This window comes from Giraffa tippelskirchi, chromosome 5 (assembly GCF_054371585.1).
Source record: "Giraffa tippelskirchi isolate mGirTip1 chromosome 5, T2T-mGirTip1v1.2.pri, whole genome shotgun sequence".
NCBI classification, from domain to species: domain Eukaryota; kingdom Metazoa; phylum Chordata; class Mammalia; order Artiodactyla; family Giraffidae; genus Giraffa; species Giraffa tippelskirchi.
The window spans coordinates 19374849-19392094 of NC_137279.1; the positions used below are offsets into that span (position 1 = coordinate 19374849).

Below are 17246 nucleotides of genomic sequence, written 5' to 3' on the forward strand. Positions count from 1 at the left end.
AAAGTGAACAGGCACGTCGGAGCTGTGGGGACGTGTATCGACCACTGTCAAACCAGTGTAGTTTCTTGGTTTCTCATGGAAAACATTTCATACACCTAGTTTTTTCCTTTTATACTTAAGGTCAATCAGTGTTCAGACAGGTCCATTCCTTGTTTTTCTTGGTGATCAAACCTGTGTCCCCTGCACTGGCAGGTGGATTCTTAACAGCTGAACCACCACAAAAGTCTCCAGGTTCTGCTTTTGAAAAAATTTTTTTCATTTATTTTCTCTCTCTGTTCTTCAGATTAGATCATTTCTACCAATCTGTCTTGGGGTTTACTGATGCTTTTTTTTAAAATAATTTTATTTATTTTTTAATTAACATTTATTTTAGTTGGAGGCTAATTACTTTACAATATTGTAGTGGTTTTTGCCATACATTGACATGAGTCAGCCATGAGTTTACATGTGTTCCCCATCCTGAACCCCCCTCCAACCTCCCTCCCCATCCCTTACTGATGCTTTCTTCTGCCATTTCCAATTTGTTCTTAAGATACTGTACCGAATTTACTTCAGATATTTTATTTTCAGCTCTAGAAAATTATTTGGCTTTACAGTTTCTTTTTCTCCACTGAGGTTTCTTATCCATTTGTTCAATATGAATACATATTGCATTATACTCTTTTTAATGTGGTTTTAAGAATTCCTTTACAACCTTTTTGCTAACTTCAACATCTGCATCATCTCAGAATCAGTTTCCATCGATTACTTTTTCTCTTCACTAAGGGTCACATTTTCTTGTTTATTCAGTAATTTTCGCTTGTATCTGGGACATCATAATAGGTAAGCTGTAGACTGTGGAATCTTTTACATTTCTTCCGAGAGTACTGCTTTTTGCTTCAATTTAATAGGGAGTTAACCTGACTAACCTTAAACTCAAACTCTAACCCCCTGTGTTGGGTCACAGCTGAAAAAGATTCAGTTCTTTCAGCCTTACTAGGCTTATGTGAGTCTGCCCCAGGCATGTGCAATTCAATAGTCAGTCAGAGATTTGAACAGAATTTATGTGCAGAATTTGATGCTCCCTCTCTATCCTATGATTTCTTCCCTCATCTTCCAACTGCTTGGCTTCCCTCGTTGCTCAGATGGTAAAGAATCTGCCTCCAATGCAGGAGACCAGAGTTTGATCCCTGGGTGGGGAAGATCCCCTGGAGAAGGAAATGGCAACCCACTCCAGGATTCTTGCCTGGGAAATACCATGGACAAAGGAGTCTGGTGGGTTACAGTCCATGAGGTCACAATGATTTCTTTCGTCATTTTTCAACTGCTTATGTAGCTCCAAATCAGAGGCAGTTGTAAAACTTTTGATTTCTATTCAGTTATCAATTCCAAACTGTGTATGGGGCCTGACACTGGGCCAAACTCCAGGCAAATAAAAAAGGTGCTATTCTGTCCTCTCTAGGTGCTGACTCCTTTCCAGTTTCTGCCTGCTTTTGAACAATTTCTAGTACCTTCAGAGAGTAATTTTGTATATTTTGTCCAGAATTTATAATAATCATCAGGATTGTTCCAATGTAGGCTACTCAAGACATATTACCTTAATTTATTTGCATGCCTAAGTTTCTCACTAGATTTCAAAAATCTTAGTGACAGAGCCTTTCATACCTGGATACCCAGTGCCTCCCTCATTTCCTTTTGACTTTCAAAATGTTCCTCATTTTTATCTACTGGTTTTCTTAGGGCATTAGCTGTTATATTTTTTGCTCTTGTAATCTTTGAAGTTTAGCCTTCATTTCTGACATTTTTTTTTCTTTTATTTATAATTCTTTCCTGAGTTCTTTACTGAATACGCTTCACTGTATTCCCAAATTTGTATATTCAGATTTATGCTGTTCTTTCATGTTTTGTATCACTTTATATTTTTGAAATAGGTTTCAGTTTTTATCTGTATTAGGGACACATATTTCTGACATGCTCCTATTATCAGTAGATATGCTATTCTGTTACTTAATCTCTTTTTTAATTCAAACAACAATGTAATTTGACCCAGATCCTCTTCTGCTGCATATTTTATGTAAAATTCATCTTCCTGGCTTGTACACATCGTTCTGGATTACTTTCTGCTTCACAGAGCTCCTCCTTCCATTGTTTTTGTAAATTGTTTAAAAATACCATAGGTTAATTTTGAAATTTCCTGGCTCTTTTCCATTAATACTACTTACACTTAAGACTTCTCTTTTTCTACTGTTTGTATCCTGCCCAATTTTTCATTAGTGTCTATAAGGGAGCTCTGGCTGGTCAGTTTCAAGAATTCACAGGAGCTATGGTGCTCCAGCCCCATCCAACTCTTATCATGAGGCATTTTCTGCTATTAGGTCATACAGTTTCAGTGACAGTTTTCAAAATGGCTTGCTGTACATTCTAGTGAACGAAGTAAAGTGAAGTGAAAGTCACTTAGTCGTGCCCGACTCTGCAATCCCTTGGACTATACAATCCATGGAGTTCTCCAGGCCAGAAGTGAATACCTGATGGCTATTTTGTAGTTATTCTGTCTCATAGGTCCATTAGGGCTCCTGTTCTCTCCTGGCACAGACACTGATATCATCAGGCTTTGGTGGCGACTGCTGATTACTCTCTAGCAATTATTTGCAGAGATATATTGCCTAATTTTGTTATAAATATTGTCTTTGGATTTTCTGTTTTGCCATCTAGTTCTCTATGTGGCTTCTAGCTCTCTATGGGCTTCCCTGGTGGTTCAGATGGTAAAGCATCTGCCTGCAATGTGGGAGACCTGGGTTTGATCCCTGAATCGGGAAGATCCCCTGGAGAAGGAAATGGCAACCCACTTCAGTACTCTTGCCTGGAAAATTCCATGGATGGAGGAGCCTGGTAGGCTACAGTCCATGGGATCGTAAAGAGTCGGACATGACTGAGCAACTTCACTCACTCACTCTCTAAGTGGCACTTCAGGAAGATCCAAAACCTATGCTGCCTCTGCACTATTTTCCTTCAATTAGCAATTTAACAAAAGACCTTGAAAGACTGTCAGACTGGTGTCCAAGTATTTCAAGAGGACAAATCACAAGGTAGCTTTTATATAATGTTGGATAAATAAAGGGTTAGTATTTCTACAAGTTAAAATAAAGATTAAATTAAATCTATACTTATTATATATTTTTAATAATAATGTTGAATTTCTGCAAAAGTTTGTTTACTAAGAAGGGCAAAGAGCTTTCCTGTTAAATTAAAAGGTTTGTTTTTCAGACTCACAGACTTAGAGAACAAACTTATGATTACCAGCGGCAAAAGGCGTGATTGGGGTAGGGGGAGGGATAGATGGGGAGTTTGGGATTGACATGTACACACTGCTGTATTTAAAATAAATAACCAACAAGGACCTATTGTACAGCACAGGAAACTCTGATCAATATTCTGTTATAACCTAGACGGGAAAAGAATTTGAAAAAGAACAGATACATATATACATATATATATATATATATATATATATATATATATATATATATAACTGAATCACTTTGCTGTACACCTGAAATCAACACAAAATTGTTAATCAACTATACTCCAATATAAAATAAAAATTAAAACAAAAAAATCCCATTTAAAAAAAGGTTTGCTCTAATTTCTCCAAAATTGTTGACTTGTAACCTTAACTCCATGAATCTTTAATCCAGGAAGCCACTTTTGCTAAAACGTTCATGGTAAGAAACTATTCACTTTGAGTTGTGAACCTGGCATAGGAAGTTTATTTTCACCCATAAATTTTGTAATAATTAAGTGATATGCTATTACTTTACTACTCTATTTTACACTTTATTCTGTAATTTCATTATTAGATAAGTGATTTGACTTGTTAATCCAAAAGATATCAAGACTGTTTAAGCTTTCTCTCATGGGCCTATCTGAAATAAACTTTGAGGTTTTAAAGGTGTCATTGCTTTAAATAATAATGTGAAATTAAATTTTCTGCATTACTATTTGAGGGGTGATGTGTATCTTTTCTAAAAAAGTTTTCTTCTTTTTCTTCTACTATGAGTTTTAACATTTACCAAACAATTACTATGTGGCAGGCACTGTTTTAATTATTTTAAGCCATTTAAACTTCACAAAACTCGTATCAAGTCGTATCAAGTAGATAATATTATACACATCATCTGTAAAATAGCACATAGAGTTGATCTATCAATCATTACGCTATATAGTATCTCAAACAAACTTGTTTATACGTACAAATATATGATAATGTTCATGGTATAGTAGTTAAGAGTTAGGATGAAGTCTGAAGCTAGACTGCCAGGATTTTAAATCCTGGCTCCACTCATTACTGGCTATCTGTTTGGTAGGCAAGTTACTTTTCTGTGCCTCAGTCTGTTGTGAAAACAAATGAACAACTAGAAGAAAGGCATTTTTTATAGAGCCCACCACACCTACCCCTTTTTTTAAAATTAGGCATATGGCAGTATCTGAATTATCATTCTGCAATGTGATTTTTTTTCACCTAACATGATGGGTTCCAAAAATGATCCATGTTGCATGGGTGAGCTAAATCTTGTTTATTTTTTCTACTACATATTACTCCACTGTATAAATACCAGTCTCAATTTATTCATCCATTCTCCTATTGATAGACATTTAATTTATTCCCAGTTTTTAACCATGCTGCAATGTATGTGTCACATGCATGTCTTCATGTGCACATGTTTAAGAGTTTCTCTAAAGTACATCTATAGAAGTGGAACTCCAGAATTATTATGGGTACATTTTGTCAAGTAAAGCCATATTGCCAAATGCTCGCCAAAGAGGTTTTGTCCCACAAGCAGTGTATGAGGTATCCTGTTTCTCCATATGCCCACTGACACTTGGTATTATCAAACATGAGAAACAAATTAACTCTCATTCTAATTATATAACAATAGTGGCAAAAATATTCTTTCTATCCATAATCAAGTATTTATTAAAAATCATATTCTTAACTCTGAGTATAAAAGCAGCTATCAAAATGCAAAACAAAATCTTTAAGTTCTAGAGCACAGACTTGGAGGACCCAAGGAGTAGCAACAAAATTTCCATCAAGCATGAGAAACATATGCAAGCCATAAAAAACCATGGTTGGTGAAAAAGAGAACACTCACCTCAAACTCTCCAAGCAATTTAGAAATAAGCAAACCCTCTGGAAACTTGGATACAACCTAATAAATAAAAAGTGAAATACAATATAAATAGACACAACAGGAATGCTGGGTGACAAAATATCAAAATAAGCAAGTATAAATTTACATAGCAACAAAGACAAAAATAACATTATTATTAAGTGAATGAATTAAAAGGCACAGTAATTTTTAAACATCAGCTTCTAGTTTTAAAAAAGTTGTAACAACCAAAAAAGGCAGTGAATTCCAACATTTCCAGAGCTGAGAAACCATTCCTGCATAAAACAGCAGTGGCCACGACTCCTCAGAAATTCCTAGAGTTCTGGGCAGTCCTAAGATAGCGGAGGAATAGGACAGGGAGACCACTTTCTCCCCCACAAATTCACTGAAAGATCATTTGAACTCTGAGCAAATACCACAAAATAACTTCTGAATGCTGGTGGAGGACACCAGGCGCCCAGAAAGACAGCCCATTGTCTTTGAAAGGAGGTAGGACAAAATGTAAAAGATACAAAGAGAGACAAAAGTTAGGGACAGAGACCCATCCTGGGGAGGGAGTCTTAAAAGAGGAGAAGTTTCCAAACACCAGGAAACCCTCTCACTGGCGGGTCTGTGGGGAGTTTTGGAATCTCAGAGGGCAACATAATCGGGAGGAAAAAAGAAATAAATAAAACCCACAGATTACGTGCCTAACTGCAACTCCCAGCAGAGAATTAGCCCAGATGCTCACGTCTGCCACCAGCAAGTGGGGGCTGAGCAGGGAGGTGCGGGCTGCATTGCTTAGGGTAAGGACCAGGCCTGAATGCCCTGAGGGCAATCTGAGGGAGCTAACGTGAGATAGCAACCCAAACCATGGGATGGGCAGAGAGGAAAAAAAAAGAAAGAGGACAGAGAGAGAGAGAACTTTCCAGCGAAAAGCTCTAACCTAAGGCACTGCCCGGCCCGCTCACAGAACAAAGGACTGAGTGAATACCAGAGGAGAGTTAGCCAGCTGCAGACCAGCCCATCCCCTGCTGGAGGCAGGGAAGCAGGCGGGCGACAGCCAGAGCAGAAAGGAAAGGGGCAAACTTGGCCCCAGAGATTGCATCCCCTACCAAACTGCAAGCAGGCTCCCAGTTGCTAACCAAGTCTTCCTGGGATCCTGGACAGTTGACATCCGTCAGGAGGGTCGCAGCTAGAGATCAGCACCCCAGAAGAGACACACGGCATACTTAAGATGGCGTTCCCACTGCGTACCCAAGAAAATGAGCAGCTGGGACTAGGGAGGTGATAAGACACACTGCCCAGCTGGGAAGAGTGCACTCGCCAAGCACCTGGTCACCTGAGCTGCTTGGACCTGGGAAGGGCACAAAATGCAGGCCCAACTGAGTCTGTGCCTTTGTGGAGTACCCGAGAACCTGAACCTGAGTGGCGTAGATCTGGGAAGCGTACACAACCCAGTGCCCGCCTTAGAGAGTTCCCCTGTAGAGCAATCTGGAACCTGAACAGTGTAGACTGGGAAAGCACACACACCATGAGCAGGGGCAAACCCAGTGTGGCCCAGACACTATGAGCACTCCCCACACACACCAGTGATATTTGTTTGCAGTGTTCTCCCCTCCCCACAGCACAACTGAACAAGTGAGCCTAAATAAATGACCACCTTTGACCCTTTGTGTCAGGGCGGAAGTAGATACTGAAGAGACTCACAAACAGAGGAAGCCAAAATAAACAAAGAAGAGGGAACGGCTTTGGAAGTGACAGGTGCAACAGATTAAAACCCTGTAGTTAGCACTGACTACATTGGAAGGGACCTATAGACCTTGAGAAGAAGTATAAGGTGGAACAAGGAACTATCTGAAACTGAACTGACCACACACTGCCCTCAATAGCTCCAGAGAAATTCCTAGATATATTTTACTATTATCGTTTTTTAATTTTTAATTTTTTTTATTTTTAAGTTATTACTCCTTTAATTTTCATTTTTAAAACCTACTATTACCTAGAAAAAAAAAGACCCTATTTTTAAAGCAAATCTCATATTTTTTTTTACATAACTTTTGCAATTTTGTTTTGCTTTTTTTTAATATTATGTTTTCGAGAGTCTAACCTCTACTCTAGATTTTTAATCTTTGCTTTTTGGTATTTGTTATCAATTCTGTACCTTTAAGAATCCAATCTTCAGTACCCATTTTTACTTAGGAGTGTGATTACTGGCTTGATTGCTCTCTCCCCTCTTGACTCTCCTTTTTCTCCACAAGGTCACCTCTATCTCCTCCCTCTCTCTTCTCTTCTCTACTTAACTCTGTGAATCTCTTTGGGTATTCCAGGCTGTGGAGAAAACTTGGGGAACTGATCACAGGCTAGACTGGTCTCTCTCCTTTTGACTCCCTCTCCTCTCCTCCTGGTCACTTCTATCTCCTTCCTCCCTCTTCTCTTCTCTATGGAATTCCATGAACCTCTCTGAGGGTTCCAGACTGTGGAGAGAAAATAGGGAATTGATTACTGGCTAGACTGCGCTTTCCCCTTTTGATTCCCCCTTTTTTCCTCCTGGTCACCTCTATCTCCCTCCTCCTTCTTCTCTTCTTCATGTAACTCTGTGAACCTCTCTGGATGTCCCTCACTGTGGAGAATCTTTTCACCATTAACCTAGATGTTTTATCATTGGAGCTGTATGGATGGAGAAGTCTTGAGGCTACTATAAAAATAAGACTGAAAGCCAGAGGCAGGAGGCCTAAATCCAAAACTTGAGAACACCAGAAAACTCCTGACTCCAGGGACCATTAATCAACAAAAGCTCATACAAAAGCCTCCATACCTACACTGAAACCAAGCTCCACCCAAGAGACAACAAGTTTCAGAGCAAGACATACCAAGCTAATTCTCCAACAAAGGAGGAACATAACCCTGAGCACAAAAATACAGGTGGCCAAAAGTCACACCAAACCCACAGATACCTCAAAACTCACTACTGGACACTTCATTGCACTCCAGAGACAAGAGATCCAGCTCTACCCACCAGAACACTGACGCAAGCTTCCCTAACCAGCAAAACTTGACAAGCCACTCGTCCAACCCCACCCACAGGGAGGAACCTCCACAATAAAGAGGAACCACAAACTTCCAGAAAGGCCACCCCAAACACAGCAACCTAAACAAGATTAAAAGGCAGAGAAATATTCAGCAGGTAAAAGAACATGATAAAAGCCCACCAAATCAAACAAAATAGGAGGAGATAGGGAGTCTAACTGAAAAAGAATTCAGAATAATGATAGTAAAAATGATCTGAAATTTTGAAAACAAAATGGAGTTACAGATAAATAGTCGGGAGACAGGATTGAGAACATGCAAGAAAAGTTTAACAAGGACCTAGAAGAAACAAAAAAAGAGTCAATCAATAATGAATAATGCAATAACTGAGATCAAAAGCACTCTGGAGGGAACCAACAGTAGAGTAACTGAAGCAGAAGACAGGATAAGTTTGGTGGAAGTTGGAATGGTGGAAATAAATGAAGCAGAGAGGAAAAAAGAAAAAAGAATGAAAAGAAATGAGGACAACCTCAGGGACCTCTGGGACAATGTTAAACGCCCCAACATTCAAATCATAGGAGTCCCAGAAGAAGAAGACAAAAAGAAAGGCCATGAGAAAATACTTGAGGAGATAATAGTTGAAAACGTCCCTAAAATGGGGAAGGAAATAGTCACCCAAGTCCAAGAAACCCAGAGTCCCAAACAGGATAAACCCAAGGCGAAACACCTCGAGACACATATTAATCAAATTAACAAAGATCAAACACAAAGAGCAAATATTAAAAGCAGCAAGGGAAAAATAACAAATAACACACAAGGGGATACCCATAAGGATAACAGCGATGTTTCAATAGAAACTTTTCAGGCCAGAAGGGAATGGCAGGACATACTTAAAGTGATGAAAGAGAAAAACCTACAACCCAGATTACTGTACCCAGCAAGGATCTCATTCAAATATGAAGGAGAAATCAAAAGCTTTACAGACAAACAAAAGCTCAGAGAATTCAGCACCACCAAACCCGCTCTCCAACAAATGCTAAAGGATCTTCTCTAGACAGGAAACACAGAAAAGGTTTATAAACTCAAACCCGAAACAACAAAGTAAATGGCAATGGGATCATACTTATCAATAATTACCTTAAATATAAATGGGTTGAATGCTCCAACCAAATGACAAAGACTGACTGAATGGATACAAAAACAAGACCCCTATATATGCTGTCTACAAGAGACCCACCTCAAACCTAGGGACACATACAGACTGAAAGTGAAGGGCTGGGAAAAGATATTTCACACAAATGGAGACCAAAAGAAAGCAGGAGTAGCTATACCCATATCAGATAAAGTAGAGTTTGAAATAAAGGCTGCAAAAAGAGACAAAGAAGGACACTATACAATGATCAAAGTATCAATCCAAGAAGAAGATATAACAATTATAAATATATATGCACCCAACATAGGAGCACCACATATATGTAAGGCAAATGCTAACAAATATGAAAGGGGAAATTAACAATAACACAATCATAGTGGGAGACTTTAATACTCCACTCACACCTATGGATAGATCAACTAAACAGAAAATTAGCAAGGAAACACAAACTTTAAATGATAACAATGGACCAGTTAGACCTAATTGATATCTATAGGACATTTCACCCTAAAACAATGAATTTCACCTTTTTCTCAAGTGCACACGGTACCTTCTCCAGGTCAGATCACATCCTGGGCCATAAATCTAGCCTTGCTAAATTCAAAAAATTGAAATCATCTCAAGTATCTTTTCTGACCACAATGCAGTAAGGTTAGATGTCAATTACAGGAAAAAAACTATTAAAAATTCCAACATATGGAGGATAAACAACATGCCTCTGAATAATCAACAAATCACAGAAGAAATCAAAAAAGAAATCAAAATATGCATAGAAACAAATGAAAATGAAAACACAACAACCCAAAACCTATGGGATTCAGTAAAAGCAGTGCTAACGGGAAGATTCATAGCAATACAAGCCTACCTCAGGAATCAGGAGAGAAATCAATAAATAACCTAACTCTACACCTAAAGCAACTAGAAAAGGAATAAATGAAGAATCCTAGGGTTAGTAGAAGGAAACAAATCTTAAAAATTAAGGCAGAAATACATGCAAAAGAAACAAAAGAGACCATAGCAAAAATCATCAAAGCTAAAAGCTGGTTCTTCAAGAAGATATATAAAATAGACAAATCATTATTAACCAGACTCATCATGAAACAAAGGGAGAAGAACCAAATAAACAAAATTAGAAATGAAAATGGAGAGATCACAACAGACAACACAGAAATACAAAGGATCATAAGAGACTACTATCAGCAACTATATACCAATAAAATGGACAACTTGGAAGAAATGGACAAATTCTTAGAAAAGTATAACTTTCCAAAACTGAACCAGGAACAAATAGAAAATCTTAACAGACTCATCACAAGCACGGAAATTGAAACTGTTGTCAGAAATCTTCCAACAAACAAAAGCCCAGGACCAGATGGCTTCACAGCTGAATTCTACCAAAAATTTAGAGAAGAGCTAACACCTATGTTACTCAAACTCTTCCAGAAAATTGCAGAGGAAGGCAAACTTCCAAACTCATTCTATGAGGCCACCATCACCCTAACACCAAAACCAAAGATGCCACAAAAGAAGAAAACTACAGGCCAATATCACTGATCAACATAGATGCAAAAATCCTTAACAAAATTCTAGCAAACAGAATCCAACAACATATTAAAAAGATCATACATCATGACCAAGTGGGCATTATCCCAGGGATGCAAGGATTCTTCAATATTTGCAAATCAATCAATGTGATACACCACATTAACAAATTATAAGATAAAAATGATATGATTATATCAATAGATGCAGAGAAAGCCTTTGACAAAATTCAACATCCATTTATGATAAAAACCTTCCAGAAAGCAGGCACAGAAGGAACATACCTCAATATAATAAAAGCCATATACGATAAACGAACAGCAAACATTATCCTCAATGGTGAAAAATTGAAAGCATTTCCCCTAAAATCAGGAACAAGACAAAGATGCCCACTCACACCACTACTATTCAACATAGTTTTGGCCACAGCAATCAGAGCAGAAAAGGAAATAAAAGGAATCCAGATTGGAAAAGTAGAACTCTCACTGTTTGCAGATGACACGATCCTCTACAGAGAAAACCCTAAAGACTCCATCAGAAAATTACTAGAGCTAATCAATGAATACAGTAAAGTTGCAGGATATAAATTTAACACACAGAAATCCCTTGCATTCCAATATATTAACAATGAGAAAACAGAAAGGGAAATTAAGGAAACAATTGCATTCACCACTGCAACGAAAAGAATAAAATACTTAGGAATATATCTACCTAAAGAAACAAAAGACCTATATATAGAAAACTATAAAACACTGATGAAAGAAATCAAAGAGGACACAAATAGATGGAGAAATATACCATGTTCATGGATCGGAATAATCAATATAGTAAAAATGAGTATACTATCCAAAGCAATCTATAGATTCAATGCAATCCCTATCAAGCTACCAACGGTATTTTTCAGGGAATTAGAACAAATAATTTCACAATTTGTATGGAGACACAGAAAACCTCGAACAGCCAAAGCAACCTTGAGAAAGAAGAATGGAACTAGAGGAATCAAGCTGCCTGACTTCAGGCTATACTACAAAGCTACAGTCATCAAGACAGTATGGTACTGGCACAAAGACAGAAATATAGATCAATGGAACAAAATAGAAAGCCCAGAGATAAATCCATGCACCTATGGACACCTTACCTTTGGCAAAGGAGGCAAAAATATACAATGGAGAAAAGACAATCTCTGTGACAAGTAGTGCTGGGAAAACTGGTCAACCACTTGTAAAAGAATGAAACTAGAACACTTTCTAACACCATACACAAAAATAAACTCAAAGTGGATTAAAGATCTAAACATAAGACCAGAAACTATAAAACTCCTAGCGGAAAACATAGGCAAGACACTCTCTGACATAAATCATAGCAGGATTCTCTATGACCCACCTCCCAGAGTAATGGAAATAAAACAAAAAATAAACAAATAGGACCTAATTAAACTTAAAAGCTTTCGCACAATGAAGGAAACTATAAGCAAGGTGAAAAGACAGCCTTCAGAATGGGAGAAAATAGCAAATGAAACAACTGACAAAGAATTAATCTCAAAAATATACAAGTAACTCCTGCAGCTCAATTCCAGAAAAATAAGCGATCCAATAAAAAAAATGGGCCAAATAACTAAGCAGACATTTCTCCAAAGAAGACATACAGATGGCTAACAAACACATGAAAAGATGCTCAACATCACTCATTATCAGAGAAATGCAAATCAAAACCACAAAGAGGTACCATCCTACGCCAGTCAAAATGGCTGCTATCAAAAAGTCTACAAACAGTAAATGCTGGAGAGGATGCAGAGAAAAAGGAACCTCTTACACTGCTGGTGGGAATGCAAACTAGTACAGCCACTATGGAGAACAGTGTGGAGATTTCTTAAAAACCTGAAAATAGAACTGCCATACGACCCAGCAATCCCACTGCTGGGCATACACACCGAGGAAACCAGAATTGAAAGAGACACGTACACCCCAGGGTTCACTGCAGCACTGTTTACAACAGCCAGGACATGGAAGCAACCTAGATGTCCATTGGCAGACGAATGGATAAGAAAGTCGTGGTACATATACACAATGGAATATTACTTAGCTATTAAAAAGAAAGCATTTGAATCAGTTCTAATGAGGTGAATGAACCTGGAGCCTATTATACAGAGTGAAGTAAGTCAGAAAGAAAAACACCAATACAGCATATTAACACATATATATGGAATTTAGAAAGATGGTAATGATGACCCTATATGTAAGACAGCAAAAGAGACACAGATGTAAAGAACAGACTGCTGGACTCTGTGGGAGAAGGTGAGGGTGGGATGATTTGAGAGAATAGCATTGAAACATGTATACTATCATACATGAAAGAGATCACCAGTTCAGGTTCAATGCATGAGGCAGGGTGCTCCGGGCTGGTGCACTGGGATGTCCCTGAGGGATGGGATGGGGAGGGAGATGGGAGGGAGGGTCAGGATGGAGAACACATGTACACCCATGACTGATTCATGTGAATGTATGGCAAAAACCACCACAATATTGTAAAGTAATTAGCCTCCAATTAAAATTAAAAATATACATATATACCTACTAAGAAACTTTAATTTACATTAAAAAAAAAAGAAATTCCTAGAGTTCTTTAGCTCAGTTAACATATTTAGCTTCAGCTCATGTAAAATAAATATTCTGTGGCATAATTTCCAGCATTTTAAAGGGCAGAAAAGAAATACAATGGACACTATAGAAAACACTGGAAAACACAGTTAAGCAAAGATACTGGCCACTGTTGTCCATATTCACATAAAAATATCTTTAATATGAAAATAAGGTCCTTGTTTCTCTAGATTTTTAATATCATCTTGTAGACCTCTTTCTGTACCAGTAAATATGGATCAACATGTTTACTAGTGACACTGAACTGGAGACTGTGGGGCTCTTGGGCGCAGAAGTCTTTCCATGTTCCCCATTTCTTCTAGGGAACAGACTCCAGCCTCCGTGACCTTCCCTGAGTTCCAAAGAACAAATCTGAACAGTTGTCAATCCAGGAAGGGACAAGGTAGATGCAGAGTCAAGGGAGGAGCAGTCAAGAAACAATAGTGCAGCCTTGAAACAGGGTCCTGGTTCCTTCTCAAGGGATATACATAACAATGTCTTTAAGCTCTTTATACAATTGAAACTCTATTTCTGCTTTGTTGACTGTGCCAAAGCCTTTGACTGTGTGGATCACAATAAACTGGAAAATTCTTCAAGACATGGGAATACCAGACCACCTGACCTGCCTCTTGAGAAACCTGTATGCAGGTCAGGAAGCAACAGTTAGAACTGGACATGGAACAACAGACTGGTTCCAAATAGAAAAGGAGTACATCAAGGCTGTATATTGTCACCCTGCTTATTTAACTTATATGCAGAGTACATCAGGAGAAACACTGGGCTGGAAGAAACACAAGCTGGAATCAAGATTGCCGGGAGAAATAGCAATAACCTCAGATATGCAGATGACACCACCTTATGGCAGAAAGTGAAGAAGAACTAAAGAGCCTCTTGATGAAAGTGAAAGAGGAGAGTGAAAAAGTTGGCCTAAAGCTCAACATTCAGAAAACTAAGATCATGGCATCTGGTCCCATCACTTCATGGGAAATAGATGGGGAAACAGTGTTAGACTTTATATTTTGGGGCTCCAAAATCACTGTAGATGGTGATTGCAGCCATGAAATTAAAAGACGCTTACTCCTTGGAAGGAAAGTTATGAACAACCTAGATAGCATATTGAAAAGCAGAGTCATTACTTTGCCAACAAAGGTCCATCTAGTCAAAGCTATGGTTTTTCCAGTAGTCATGTATGGATGTGTGAGTTGGATGGTGAAGAAAGCTGAGTGCTGAAGAACTGATGCTTTTGAACTGTGGTGTTGGAGAAGACTCTTGAGAGTCCCTTGGACTGCAAAGAGATCCAACCAGTCCATCCTAAAGGAGATCAGTCCTGGGTGTTCATAGGGAGTACTGATGTTGAAGCTGAAACTCCAATACTTTGGCCACCTCATGCAAAGAGTTGACTCATTGGAAAAGACCGTAATGCTGGGAAGGATTAGGGGCGGGAGGAGAAGGGGACGACAGAGGATGAGATGGCTGGATGGCATCACCGACTCGATGGACACGGGTTTGGGTAGACTCCGGGAGTTGGTGATGGACAGGGAGGCCTGGCGTGCTGCAGTTCATGGGGTCGCAAAGAGTCGGACGTGACTGAGTGACTGAATTGAACTGAACATATAAAATTGGTATTGGAAAGACCTTGAACTGCGAACAACGATTTAAGGGGAAGAAAAGAGAATTTATGGAGGAATTATAGTGTCTTAATAATTACATTAAAACCTTTAATTCATTTTTTCTGATCTTAAAAGATTAGCCACTCCATTTGCAGTATATATGAAAAGATCAAGAATAAATATAAAACTACTTGTAAGAAAGTAAAATTAACCATAAATGATACCTAAATGTATAATCAATTATTCCCATCCATTTCCCAAAAACAAAAAATACTTACAAATTTTATCTTATTTTTCAGTTCTGGATTAACAGTCCCTCCAGGTCCAATTTGTGCAATAACTGATTTGAAGGTATTTTCCAACTATGAAAAAAGGGGGAAAAAAGTTCAAATTATAGTCAAAAAAATTTTTTTAAAGTCAAAGATAAATCTGAACAGTAAATAAAGGAGACATCTATAAAAGAAAATATATTTCAACCAAATAGATAGACTATTGTTATTAAAAGACACTGTAACATTTCATACTCTATAAAATACATTTAGAGTAGGTAGACTCTTTATAAGACTAAACATTGACATTTCCCAGGATAATTAGCACTCCTTGTAACCATTAGGTTTAGAATCTTCAAATACAAAATCCCACTACTGCTGCTGCTAAGTCGCTTCAGTCGTGTCCGACTCTGTGCAACCCCATAGACGGCAGCCCACCAGGCTCCGCCGTCCCTGGGATTCTCCAGGCAAGAATACTGGAGTGGGTTGCCATTTCCTTCTCCAGTGCGTGAAAGGGAAAAGTGAAAGTGAAGTCGCTCAGTCATGTCCAACTCCTAGCGACCCCATGGGTCTGCAGCCTACCAGGCTCCTCCACCCATGGGATTTTCCAGGCAAGAGTACTGGAGTGGGGTGCCATTGCCTTCTCCGACAAAATCCCACACTCTTACCCAGAAAAGATTTTTGTTACTAATTTTCTTCTGTTTATAAAATTATTCAATGTTTGTTAAACACATTAATACAGGGAAGAGATGGGATGAATGAAGGTCTCTGGGAGCCAAGGTAGTGGCGGAATGTCTCGCCCTGAAAAGCAGGAAGGTGAGCTCTTCCACCGTCACAAAAATGAAGAAGGAAAGGGCCAGTATGGATTCAGAAAGGCTCTGTAAATGTAGGGGCAGCAGGTGGAGAGAGTCACTACCTGATAGCTCTAGCATTCCCTTTTCGAGTTCAGAAGCAAGGCCCACTCAACAGCATGAAAGGGAAGGGAGCTCAGATAGTTGAGAAAATAGAAAAATAAAGCTCAGGAAATAAGGGATGGTTATTTAAACTCATCAGGTAGGGAGTAAAGATAAATGAGGCCTGAGTTAAGACAGGAGGGGTCAGAGGATTTTAGCAGAAAAAAATCAATGGTACAGAGAGGTCCCAATATGGTAAAAAAAAAAAAAAAAAAAAAAGACAATGCATGGGAATAATTGAAAAAATAAGCTGGAAACACAGGAGGTGAGGAGTAGAGATTATCACAGAGCATAACCAGACACCAAGGTCCAGTGAAGAGCCATGGAGTGGAGACATGTAATAGAAAGAAAGATCATGAAAAAAGGAAAAACAAAAAAAGAAAGACCATGGAGTTATAGTTAAAGCTGTTAAGTAAATATAAAAAAAAAAATACATATACATATATATATATACACACACATATGCTAGAAAGGCACAAAAGTATAAAGAAAACCACCTAAAATCCTATCACATAAACACAATCATTATTTGTTTTTTCCTCTTAAACTTCTATTTTTTAATATTTCTTCTTATTGTCACTTGGCCTGCCATCACTTACAAAGTATATGAACTTTTAAGGTTTCAGTTTCTTCATCTGAAAAATGAAGATAATCTCTGTCTCCTAAGGTTGACAAGAAAGTGGGATCTGGGAATGGGGGATTAGATTCCTAAGACTATATAACTAGCTTTCACAAAATGCCTCAGCCTTTGGTCTTAGGTTCTTTATATTTCTTCTGGAATTGTCATGAGCTAATTCCCTAAAACTCTTCCAGTGAACAATAAAAGACTCTAGAGAAAACTGATTCTTCACATCTTAACATGCTCCCACCATTTGAAGATTCAATACAACAACTTATTATCTCCATGCTAGGTATTTCAGGCGG

At 38.3% G+C, this 17246-nt stretch overlaps 1 protein-coding gene across 19 annotated transcripts in view; it reads right to left on the minus strand.

Moving 5' to 3' along the window:
* TDRD5 (tudor domain containing 5) overlaps nucleotides 1–17246 on the minus strand; it is a 98807-nt gene that overhangs the window by 55603 nt on the left and 25958 nt on the right. For all 19 annotated transcript variants that reach the window (XM_081485878.1, XM_081485876.1, XM_081485877.1 and 16 more), the window contains 2 exons: nucleotides 15379–15462; nucleotides 5133–5189 (listed from right to left, as the gene is read on the minus strand). In XM_081485878.1, the coding sequence (XP_081342004.1) occupies nucleotides 5133–5189; nucleotides 15379–15462 (141 nt within the window). The remainder of the gene's footprint in view (nucleotides 1–5132; nucleotides 5190–15378; nucleotides 15463–17246) is intronic.